General features: G+C 41.0%; 1 protein-coding gene across 3 annotated transcripts in view; it reads left to right on the plus strand.

Moving 5' to 3' along the window:
- TRANS11 (translocase 11) overlaps window positions 1-12,685 on the plus strand; it is a 361,659-nt gene extending 348,974 nt beyond the window's left edge. For 2 of the 3 annotated variants that reach the window (XM_089428952.1, XM_089428954.1), the window contains one exon: window positions 11,862-12,345. In XM_089428952.1, the coding sequence (XP_089285078.1) occupies window positions 11,862-12,062 (201 nt within the window). In that variant the 3' untranslated portion in view covers window positions 12,063-12,345. Of the gene's footprint in view, window positions 1-11,861; window positions 12,346-12,415 lie in introns of those variants that run through there. The other variant, XM_089428953.1, reaches the window with a different exon arrangement.
- Window positions 12,686-13,095: the final 410 nt, after the last annotated feature.

A 13,095-nucleotide genomic window follows, 5' to 3' on the forward strand; every position in this document is an offset into this window, starting at 1 on the left:
TACATTGTAAATAACTTGTTAAGTAACAGAACAAGTAGGTAGGAATAAATCAGTAAAGTGCATGGAGGGTTTCTAACTGGTAGACTTAGAAATTTCAACATGGTATTAGAGGGTGGTTACAGACCACAAGAGACCTGAGGACATCAGCTGAACGGACAATAGCAGCAGAAAATAGCTGTCCCGAGTGACAGAAGTTGTTCCTTGCAGAGCAGCAACAAGGGAAGGGTGACGCAGTGCTTGCATCATTAAGGGTGAGCCAGGAAGAGGCAGCGTAGAGGCCAAGGGAGGCAAAGGGAGGCTCACACAGAGCCACGCAAAGGGTTGTGACGCAGTTGGCTGAGCAGGCTAAGTTGCTGGTGTTGGGATTGCGCAGAGCCTAGGAACTCTCACCTCTAGGTTGCTGGGGTTTAGGAGGCTGTGGGAAAGTTGTAGAGTGGAGCTGGTGAGGCACTGTAGTCAAAACAGTACCTGACGGGCCTAGGCCAAGGAGGAGGGAGTTGCTACTGAGGATTTCTAGCCAAGAAATCCAGATCAATGGTGCGGTTGCACAGACGATCAGAGTAGGGGGCATCTCGACATCGGCAGAAGGATTGCCAGGAGGGAAATCGAGACTTAGAGAGAGTCACATCGAGAACTTCTAGAAGGGAAGTAGAAGAGCATCATGGCACTACACGGAGTAAGAGACCAGGACAGATTGGACAGAGCATCAAACTTCGCAGTTTGGAAGGCCAGAATCTTATCCGTACTTGACAGAAATCGTGTCAAGCACTTCGCCTTGAGGACGATAGCTATCCCAGTCAACCCAGCTGAGAATGACAAGTACGAGGAGGCAATGGCGAGGGCCAAGAGCATCATCCTTGATGGGGTCAAGGACCATGTAGTACCACACATTGCCGAGAAGGAAATGACAAATGAGATGTGGGAGGCCCTAAAGAAATTGTACCAGCATACTTCTGTGCAGAGAAGGATGTTACTAGAAAATCAGATGAGGTCATATCAGATGAAGAAGGGAGAACCGATTGACACCTTCCTCAGAGGACTGAATGAGATCCGAGATCAGTTGACTTCCATAGGAGCCACGTCGGATCAGGAATTGATGGTGAGGACAGCCCTGAATGCAGTCTCAGAAGACTGGGAGGTATTTGTCCAGAGTATACTGGGCAGAGGGACACTTCCACCTTGGGATGAGATGTGGGCAGCTCTTCGCCAAGAAGAGATCAGACGATAGACAAAGGCGGGAAGCAACAGTAAGGGGATCAGAGTCAAAAAGGAAGAGGAGGAAGATGTTGCCCTAGCATTTGAGGGAAAGCAAGAAAAGCAGAAGAAGAAGGATCTCTCCAAGATCAAGTGCTTCCACTGTGGGGAGCTGGGTCATTATGCGACCCAATGTCCAAGGAAGAAGAGTAAGGGAGAGTCTTCCAAGACTAAGGCAACGCCAGCAAGGGCAGAGAAGGAAGTGGAGACAGACGATCACTATGCCATGAGTGCACATGCACCACTTGAGCGGAAGTGGGGAGACATCGAGCTGTAGTCAGACGAACTACAGGCGATGAGGGGCAGGATCCTCGAGGTACCCAAATTCTTGGATTAAACCTTGCTACAGGAGCCCCAAAGAGGAGTATTAGGACTGGCAGATGTGGGTAGAGACGGATGCGAATGAAGCGACAGAGAGAGCTACAATGCAGAATTCCCAGGACAACGCGAGGCTAGCAAACTGCAGCAGTGCGAGAGGCACAAGAGTGTTGCACCAGTGCAGGATGGCACAGAGAGGTGTGCAAGAGTGCGAGATGCAGGGAGTTGTTACAGTAGCGCAGAGGTCAGAGAGAGAGCACTTGTCAGCAGCAGAGGGAGCTTCAGCATCAGGAGGGTCTCTAGCCCAACAGAGAGGTCAGAGTTGGGAGATCAGTTACGTACTTCTCAGTAACTGAGTTGCAATGCAACAGTGGGCAGCATGATGCAGCACAATGAGAGGAGATGCAGTGCAGATGCAGCAGTGGCGGTGGCAGAGCCATGGGCAGCAGCACGGATGCAGAGGGAGTTGCAGTAAGAATGTAGTAGTGGCAGTAGTAGAGCCATAGGTAGCAGTACAGGATGCAGCAGTGCAAAGGATGATGGGTAGTAGGCCTAGCATCAACACAGGGACCGATATTGGATGATCAGGGTGATACTCAGTGAGGAGTATTACTAGAGCACACTCCTCGCTAAGAGGGAGTGTTTATTTGGGGTAGCATCAGATGTGCTCTAACCATGAAATTTGGTGGAGAGGTTGGGGCACATGAGATCTCCAATACCCAGAAAAGGTTTGGGCAGATTCTAAAAAGTTTGGGAGATATTAAAATAATTAATATTTTTAATGGAGTCCCTAAGTCTAAACTTAGGAAAATTAAAATATTAATGTGAATTAATATAAAACTGTGTTAGAATGGTCCAAAAGTCATGGATCAAGCCAGATCTAATCTTAACCATGGATTAGGGGCTTAATCTCGGTCGTTGATATGTCAACGAGAAAAGTATAAGAGGGGGCTTGAGGATCACTTGGAGATTACACCAGATGATCAGTCATTCTATTCTCTAGAGCGGGGTTTGCTAAGAGAGATAGAATTAGTGATCGGAGTTGCAGTTGAGGGGCAGTGAGTATAGAGAGATAGAGAGGCAGAGATAGTGTCGGGAGATCAACGCAGGAGCCAGAGAGAGTGACGCAGTAGCAGCCAGGGCTCACGCAGGGCCACGCAGAGGCAGCCAAGAGCTGCGCAGTGCTTCAGAGAGGCCAGCGTTGCTGACGCAGACCCATTTAGTGTGACGCAGGGCCAACGCTAGGTAGAGAGAGGCTGATGCAGTCCAGAGAGAGGTTGACGCTAGGGTTTCTGGGGCAGATTGGAGCTGAGGAGCTGCCGGAAGGTTTATCTGGGGTTTCAGCTGGGACATTTGTCTCAGACTAAGAGGTACTACTGCCAAGGGTATTCTCTGTTGGGTAAGCCAGATTTGGCAAACAGATTGTACTCTGAAATTGCTTAATAAGAAAACCCTCAGGTAGCTACACTAGTTTTCCCGCATTGGGTTTTTCCGGGGACATTGGTCCAAAAATAACGTTGTCATTTTGTGTGCTTGTTTCTGTTTCCTTCAGTTGATGATCTGTAATAAGTTGAGCATGCACTTGTGTTTATTTTCAGTGTTTACATTGTAAATAAGTTGTTAAGTAATAGAACAAGTAGGTAGGAATAAATCAGTAAAGTGCATGGGGGGTTTCTAACTGGTAGACTTAGAAACTTCAACAGTAGAAGCCTACAATACAATTTTTTATGCGTAAAGCTAGAGTCCTCAGAGGATATTGGAGGACGTGACTCCCGAGGAGATGTTTATAGGAGTGAAACCAAATGTGAGCCATTTGTGCATCTTTGGTAGTCCGGTATATGTTCACATTCCCACGAAAAAGAGGACTAAGCTAGATCCCTTGTTAGAAAGGGGTGTATTTGTGGGCTACTGTGATGTCTCAAAGGTCTACTGAGCTATGTTGCAGGAAACACTGGGCAGGAGGTTGTTTCCACCAAAAAACAAATCTAAAACGCTGAAACGCCTATGGTACTATTGTTGAAATGCTTTTCAGGTCATACTAGCAATTTTCACGAGGCTAAAATGTGGCCTAGTATGGCCTGAAACACGCTTCAAGGCCATACGACCACATTTCCTGCAAAGTAACCTTTGTTTTTCATTTCTTTTTCTTTTTTCGTTTTTATTTTTTTATTTGGCTATTAAAATATCGTGTGGATGTTTCTAGACGTCTCTCACAAGTTATAAAAAGACTCTTGCCTCATTCCCTCATCACACAAATTGAGCATGTCATTTCACTTGGAAAGGGGTGATTTTAGAAAGGAGAAAAGAGGACCAGGAGCCTAGAAGTGGAATTGGCCAATCATCTTCTTTAGCTCCACCATCCACTGTTGAGCATGCTTCTTCTTCTATTTTTTATGAGAATTATGATGATGAGGTTGAAGATTGAAGACTATTAGTCTTTAGTCTTTATAGTACTTGCAACCTCATATATATAATAAAGGCTGATTTTGGATATATATTTATAATAAACCTCATTTATCAAGGTTGTTTTTGGATATTGTTGCTTTCATTATGTGATAATTCATGAGTAAATGTGATGTTAGCATGTTTCATCATCATGTGACATGTATAATTGATAGACTTATAGTTTATGCATTGACATTGGACAATCTAATCATAATGTAATAATTTATTATGTTTGCTTTATGATTGCACATAACATTTCCTAAATGTCCTAACACACACACACACACATATCACGTTTCCCCATTTCCAAAATTTGGGGGTGTCATGTTTCATACTCGTACCTGTTTCGGAAACTCGTACCCGTTTTCCCGTATCATGCAACTTAGCTATTGAGTCTACATTCTAGGAGAAAGGAAAAGGATAGTCAGTCAAGATGTCAAATTTGTTGAGGGAAAGTCCTTTAGGAGGTTTCATGAGAGAGAGCCAATAGGGGTAGAGGATTGGGAGCAAGAGGATCCTAAGTTTGAGCAGGGACCAACAACACTAACAGCAGGGACACAACCTATAGAACTAGAGGAGGAGCAGGATGTTCCTTCAAGCTCTACCAGGAGGAGGCCGAGATGGGCCGAGCAGACCTTGAGGGACACTGAGGAGCATGCAAAGTCTCCTAGTAGCACTTCAGGAAGAGCAGACCACCAACAAGATTTTCTAGTTATTTGGCCTTGTTGAGCAACATCAATGAGGTCAAGCCTTCCACTTTTGAGGAGGTCGCAGATGAGCAGGTCTGGAGGGATGCCATGGTGGAGGAGTATAGCTACATCATGAGGAATGATATACGAGATATATAGTGTTGAAATCGAAGGGAAAATTAGTGGTCACTTGTTGATGGATCTACAAGATCAAACATGCAGTTGATGGTATTGTTAAGAAGTACAAAGCGAGGTTCATGGAGAGAGTGCTCTCCTAGCAAAAGGGAGTAGATTACGAGACATTCGCACATGTCGCTAGATATGCATCCATTAGAGCAGTTATGTCCATTGCTTTGGAGATGGGGTGGAGGATACATCAAATGGATGTGAAGATTGCTTTCCTCAACAGGGTAATTGAGAAGGAGGTGTATATTGAGCAAGCTTTGGGGCTTTGAGGTGCATGGGAGAGAGTCTCATGTATGTAGGTTGAAGAAGGCTCTTTATGGGCTGAAGTAGGCTCTATGTGCATGGTATGCCAGGATTGATGGATATCTTCTTGGCTTGAGCTTCACCAAGAGCGAGGCACCCTTGTACTATGTACTTGTTGAGGGTGAGTTGCTCATCTTGGTACTTTATGTGGACAATCTCTTCTTGATAGGATTGGAGAAGCTCATAGGGATGTGCAAGGAGGATCTTGCTTCAAAGTTTGAGATGAAGGACATCGACTTGATGGACTACTTTTTGGGATTGGAGTTGTGGCAACAACCAAGAGAGATTTTCCTTGGGTAGGGAAAGTATGCAGCTGAGATCTTCAGGATGGAGGATTGCATGCCCATGTCTGTGCTGATGATCACTAACTTGAAGACGCTGAGTGCTTTTAAAGGCAAGTTGGTGAATCCCACACTGTATAGGCAGCTGATAGGTTCCTTGATGTATTTGGTCAACTCTAGTTTGGATATTTGTTTTGCTATGAACACACTCAGCCAGTTCATGGAGCTGAGGGAGGTTCATTGGGTGGAACTGAAGCATATGCTGAGGTGTCTGCAAGGTACAATGAACTTTGGACTGAGATATGTCAAAGTTGGTGGAGTGGAGCTGCAGGGGTACATAGATTCTGATTGGGTTGGGAGTGTTGTGGATAGAAAATCCATGTCTAGATGTTGTTTCAGCTTGGGATCAACCATGATCTCATGGTATAGTAGGAAGCAGTAGTCAATGGCACACTAAGGCAGAGTACATGGCTGTGAGCGTGGTGAGTTGTGAGGTAGTGTGGCTTCACAATATTCTTGCAGGACTATTTGACCTAGAGATGGGGCCAACGGTGATTCGTTGTGATAATTAGAGTTGTATTAAGATCTCTAAAAATCTTGTGTTTCATGACAAGGCCAAGTATATCAAAATCATATACCACTTCATCAAAGATGGGACCAGAGAGGTTCTGTGAGATTGCAATACATTTTCACAGAGGTGCAAGTGGCAGATATTCTCATTAAGCCTCTAGTGAAAGGGAAGTTTGTAAGTAGTGAGAGAGGTTGGGGGTGGTGGAGAATCCCTTGTTAGGAGGGAGTGTTGAAGCTTATAGTAGCTTTGAAAGTATTCTGCATAGGCTTGGTGTCTTAGCATGTGGAAGATGATTTATTGCCTCTTTAGGTGCTTGCTTGGTGGAGTAAGTGATTTATGTCTTCTTTCCTAAGTTTGACTTAGGAAAAGTACAATAATTGAAGTCAATTAATTATTGTGGATTATTAAGTCTATTTCTAAGGATAAATAATTCAATTATTTAAGTGACTTAGAAATGATCTCAATCATTGATCTCCAAGATCTTCTAGAAGGAAGATTAAGGTTAGCGATCTAGGCTTAATGAAGATTATAAAAAAAGCCTAAGGAAGAGGTGAAGACACAAGAGAGGAGACACAACAAGAAAAAGCGATTTTCTCTAGTGTGAGTGGCTCAGTATTATGAAGTGCAAATGATGAAGACTATAGGAGGATTCAAGGGCATATCCAGGAGGCTGAATTGTTGGAGATTGTAGGGCCGAGTTGCTCAAGAGAGAGGGAGGTCGATTTGATTAGAGAAGCCGATTTGCCAGGGCCAAATTTCCTAAGGTGCACTGGGAGCTCGAAGGGAAGGCATAGGGCTGATTTGCTGGTAAATTATTGGGCCGAAATTCTCTAGGCCGAGTTCCTTCAAAGGCTGATTTCATGTAGGTCGATTTCCTTGGACCAAATTCATCCAATGGGGGCCAAGTTACAGGTTCTGGTAAATGTATATTTCTTTGTAATTCTTGGTGGGTCGAAAACCCTGATTTTCCAAAATAATGAATGATGGAGAATTGTTGTGGGTATTTATCTATTGCATTGTGTGATTGATCTCCTAATTTTTATTTTTCTCTGCATATATTTCTACAGGTTAAAATACCAATGATTTTTCTGTAATTCAGAATTTATTTGGTTAATTAAATAAATTGTTGGGAATAAGTAATTGCCGTGAGAAATAAAATCTGGGCTGGTATTAGGAAATTTAACAAAATGGTGATCTTTGTAAACAATAGGCAGAGGCAATTGTATCTCTAAAGGTAGAATAGCTGTTCATAATTGTACAGTGTTCAGTTGGTCAGAGAAATCTGTAATTGGTTGCAAACTGGTTTCTCTTTATCTGCAGATAATTTTTCCAATTCTCTTCATTGTAATGGTCATTCTATTAAGGTTTCAACTTCATATTGAGCTAAAAATCTATTTCCTTAGTTCAAGGATGCACAAATCGACCTCTGTTTTTAGTTTGGCACAGCATAAAATGGGCAAGGCATCAATCAAAATGGCTGCACAGAAAAAGCTGTTAAAGATTAATAAAGTAGAACTAATTGCATGAGAGAATTGTAGTTGCAGGCACATTGAATAAAGCAACAGAATAAGAACTAGTTTTAGAGGTATGTGCACCAAGCCTGACAGTATTTCATATAAGGTTGAAGCAGAATTCATACAAGCACTTTAATAGCTAATAATGACTCCTAACAATATGAAGCCACGAAGCCTTTCACAAGATAAGTTTTCATGGGAGGGATAATTTTCAGAAACCAAACAAGGTTTAGATAAGACCATGAACGCTTGTGGCTAAAATTGATTTAAGAATAAAAACACCAGTCATAATGCTGCCAGATCAAAGGAGAATACAGCACCAAGCTTCAGAGTATTTCGTGTAAGGTTGAAGCAGAATTTGTACTAATACTTTAATAGCTAATAATGACTCTTAGCAATACGAAGCCAGGCAGCCTTTCACAAGATAAGTTTTCAGGGGAGAATAATAACTTTCAGAAACGAAACAGGGCTCAGATAAGCCCATGAATGCATGTGGTTAACACTGATTTTAAAACCAAAACACCAGCCATAATGACATCAGATCAAAGGAGAATAGAGTGAACAAACATTCCTGGATAAATGATTTGATACTTGTTGAACAACTCAGATAACAAAATATTTGCTTCAAGGATCAAGACCGGGATCAAAGAGATAATTGAAACCTAGGGAAGGAGAGGAGCTGTTGATATTATAAGCCAATTCAGGAGGAACAGTGAGTGTCCATTTACATATTAACGATGACATACAAGAGTGAGAAAGAAGCTTTTCGAAGTTTTAATATTTATAAACCTCGAAAAGAGAAGGCCTATTTATAGGAAATTGATGTCCACTCGTACATATTACTTCAATACTTTCCAACTTACTATAATAGATACAATGGTCTATTTTTCGTACAAGTCTATCTTCAGCACTAGATTATTTTTAGTGCACCTCATGCAACAAAATATGAGAAGTTTTAGGGTTGTTTGAGTAAACTTGAATCGGTCAAGATATTGGTGGTATTATGGCTCCAGGTATATGAACATCCATGGTTTTTTCCCATGGTATTCATCTCTGGTGAAGCCTATTCAAAGGCTGGAAAGATCAAAGGTAAATGGTCTCGGTGGCCACTAAGAACAATCAACAGTGCCTTTAGACACCACAATCCCTCTTGGTGCTCTGTGATTCGAACATCTGGTATCAAAGCCAAGTCCATAAATATCAAAGCCCAAAGTAACAACAACACCCATGTGATAAGTAATGTGATGGTCTAGGGAGTGGTCTCTGGAAGAAGTCAATCTGGTGTAATGTGATGATAATCTACATTGTTTTCCCTTGAATTTGTGAGGAACGACCGCAGGGGTTTTCATGACTCAAGAGGCGAAGAAAGAAGCGGAGAGCGTGATGACTGTGGTCTCTCCGCTGATGGAGATCTAGGGCGTAAACTGAATATGTAGTTGCCAAGAACTTGTGTAGTAGTTTGGTGTTATTGGAGTAAAATCTGGTCTTCTGTTGAGAAACGACAAGGCCGATGAAGTTGACATCCATGTTTTTGATCACTGAGGAGAGACTAGTGGATTGAGCCCAGGGCAAAAAGCAAGTGAGAAAAATAGCCAAAGAGATGGCAGGTTGCGAAGTCTGCAGCTACAACAGGAGGCGACAACAAAGGTATTAGCGAACTCTGTGACAAACCACAGTTGGGACCCATAGAAATGTTGACTGGTAAGCACCCACAATGGTGCAGCTGAAGTATGAAGCTATGAGAGAAGAATTGGGAGCATGCAAGCTGAGACGCCCAAAATTAGCGGTTTTGGTTTCGTTCATGAAAAAAGGCAAAGATTGATGACTCTGAGAAATGGCCAAGAGAGCCAACGAAGTAAAAGAAGGCGTTGGAGATTGGTTGCTTGGCATGGAGGCACAATACGCAACAATTGTGGAGCAATGGTGAGATTTTGTGTAGAAGGGCAAGCAGAAAGTGATCGCTGAGAGTGAGCAGAAGTGTGACGCGGTCAAAGAAAATTGTCAGGGAATTCAAAGAACAAAGTTTGAGATAAGCGAACATGCAATAAGTGTAGAAGTGAGCCGAGGTCAGTGTGGGTTGAAGCTTTAGGCCTAGAATGTGAAGACTACGTGGACAGTGAGGATTGGAGTGTTGGACCCGGGCGCAGGAAAGTGCTAAGTATTATGCGTTGATAGGAGGTTGCAGAATAGAGCAATGCCTTAGTTATCTAAGCAAGAAAAGGCAAGTCAAAGTTTGGATCGAAGAAGCCGAGAGAGTGGTAGGATGGATGAAAAGAATGGAGATGAACAGAGATGGATTCAATGAAGGAGCCAGTGTGTGATGTGTGAACACCCTAAGAGTTTTGGTCCAAGTTGTGAAAGTTGTGATAGGAAGATGTATTCCCCTAGAAAGTTGTAAGACTCAATGATGAGGCAGATATGTTGTGCGGGAGCACGCATAGTTGTAAGGCCTTAAGAGCTTGCTCAGGCATACATGCAGTGCAAATGGCACATGGAGTTATCAAGCTGTGGAATGGACCACTTGGAGAGGTACCAGGGTGGCAAGTGTATTGGTATCCTAGCTTGAGGGGAGGAATGTGAGATCTCAGGTGAGATGGTTGTTGAACCATGTACGCGAAAAAGGTATCTTAGATAACTAACAGATACAACAACTAGATACCCATGTAATCCAGTAGATGGAAACTTTTTTATATGGATTGCGATAAAAATGAATGGGACCAAGTCAATCTCCCAGAGTCAAGTTTAAGGGGGGGATTGTTAGGGTTGTTCAAGTAAACTTGACTCGGTCAAGATATTAGTGGTATTATGGCTCCAAGTATATGAACATCCATGGGTTTTGCCTAAAATGGGGTTTTCCATGTAAATCTGGTGTTCTGTGTTTGACTAAATTTTCTGGGTTATTTCTTGTTTCAGTGCATGAAATTTTTTATTTTTTGGTTAAATAATTTTTCTGCTATCTCTTATTAGTAAGAAGTTATCAAAAGCTTTTTTACGATAGGATAGTCTATTTAGGTTAGATCTACAAAGAGTGAAAATTTATTTTCATTTTAAAATACAAAGACATTGTAAAAACAGTGATGTACTCTCCAGTTTTTTTTTTTTTTTAATCATAAGTTCGGCATTGGTGAGGTTACATCATGGTCATGTTCAAGAGTAACACCCGAATAGGGCGGGGAATTGAACCAGTACCTTGACATCTATGAGTGCCTTAACAACACACCCGATCACTGTCTATCCAAGACCTTGTGGACTTACTCTCTGGTGTTTTATTCCTATTGCGTTCACCTATTATGTAGAGGGACAAATATATTTTCATCTCTAGTGACCAATGTTGAAAAGAGAGTTTTGTACTCTCCAATATTTCATTTCCATTGTGTGTGCACCTATTGGGTTAAGGGATACAGGACTCAATATCCTTAGGATATTTTTATTATGACTATCAATACTGCTTGCTGCACCAAGGGTAGTGAGGTGCATCTACAGCTCAGTATGATAGATAAGTTGTCATGTTTGTTACATTAGTAACATTCACATTTTAGATTCCAAAAAATATTATACTTATAATAAATAATAGTAATATTGTCTGTCAGCGAAATATAGCTGCAAACAGAAATAAAAATATCTCTATATATGAAAGAAAAAGTAAAAGAGAGTGGATTTACAAAATAAATAGATATGATATTTACATGGAAATATCAATTACCCCTCTTCTACACCTATATACATCTTAAAGGATCAAAACTTTTACACCTAATGATTTGATCCCTCTTAGTGCTTGATAGATTTCAAGTTAAGATGGATCTGATATTAAGACCAACATTAGGTCCTTATGGTTTAATATCTTGATGGAGGAAAGAAAGAAATTGACATTGCGAGGACCCTTCGGGATATACATACATAGTTACAAATTTTACAAAATAAGATACTATAGATTGTGTCAATCCTTCTATTGTCCACATGTCAATATCGTAGAAGTCCAACTAAGGTGATGATTGTAAGGCATTCACCATTAAGGGTGCACCACGAGAGGCTTGGCTAGCCATATGCCTTCTTTATAGTCGCTAAACCATGCACTGAATTCTTGGTTTTATTCATTACATATCACTGCTTGCTTATATTGGTATTTATGCGTGCTTCTTGGATTTATCACTTCTTGCTTGTTATTACTTTTTTATGCTCGTATTTTCGGACGTGAAGACTAGATATGTAATATCTATGGCAATTTCTATTTATTTGATATGCGTTGAACATATATTAGCTGGATCAATAACATATAATTATAACTTTATTTTGTGGACAGGTGTTTTACTTCAAGGCAACTAAAAGGATTAATGGTTCTGGCTCTAGGTTGTTTCTCATGGCACCTATACATCACCATTTTGAGCTTTCTGGAGTAAAAGAACCTTACATCATTGGAAGTGCATATGCCATCTCATGTGTATTGTCCATGTGTGCTGCATACATAGGCTTTCATTTCAGTAGGACGCTCCGCATTGTTTAGTTGTCTGATTAAAAGCTTTAGGGCCACCACAGTGGAAGTTCAGTGCCGATGTGCAAAATAATTTACTCTCCCCATCGTCTAAGGAAAGTATGATCTGAAGGTTTTATCATGGTATCATTGTTAATAGTATATTTACAAATATCTATCTTGCTTAAAAGTTGTTACTGTGAAGAAGGGTTGCAGAATTTTTGGACGTGATGTGTAGTTTAATTTTTTTATTGGGAAATATTTCTGTTGTACCTAACGATCAGCGCATTTATACACACTTCCAAGATTTGTTTTTTATTCCTAAGCAATGTAGGGGCAGTTGCTTCTTTTCGTTCACAAAATAGGTATGTTATCTGTTTATGCAGCAAAGAGGGCAACATAGTGGGAGTCAATTTGTGAAATTATTTGCCGTCGATGAAGCAATATCAAGGATAAAGGTTGTTGCAAGTCTGCAACCCTGGCGGTGTCTCGTTGCAATCAGCAAGGCGTGGAGAATAGATTGCATGGAGACAATTGAAAACTCCGTGGAGCAGAAAATTAATGAGCAAGTAAATTAGAGATTGATTGCAAATATTGAATTATGAAAGCAACATTTATAGGGATCAGGATCGTTGCAATCAGCAAGGCGTGGAGAATAGATTGCATGGAGACAATTGAAAACTCCGTGGGGCAGAAAATTAATGAGCAAGTAAATTAGAGATTGATTTCAAATATTGAATTATGAAAGCAACATTTATAGGGATCAGGATCGTTGCAATCAGCCAGGCGTGGAGAATAGATTGTATGGAGACAATTGAAAACTCCGTGGGGCAGAAAATTAATGAGCAAGTAAATTAGAGAATGATTGCAAATATTGAATTATGAAAGCAACATTTATAGTGATCAGGATCAAATTTGCAGGGTTATATTTCATATTGAAGGTTAAATTATTTAACCTTCTATGATGACTAGTTAAAATTAATTTAAATTTAAAAAATAAAATAAAATTTCATATATAAAATGATTAATTTACCATTATAAAATATTTAACAATATGGTTTTCAAA

Source organism: Pinus tabuliformis, chromosome 4_2 (genome assembly GCF_031772625.1).
Source record: "Pinus tabuliformis cultivar Carrire ecotype Pingquan chromosome 4_2, CPIR1, whole genome shotgun sequence".
In the NCBI taxonomy this organism is placed as follows: Eukaryota; Viridiplantae; Streptophyta; class Pinopsida; order Pinales; family Pinaceae; genus Pinus; species Pinus tabuliformis.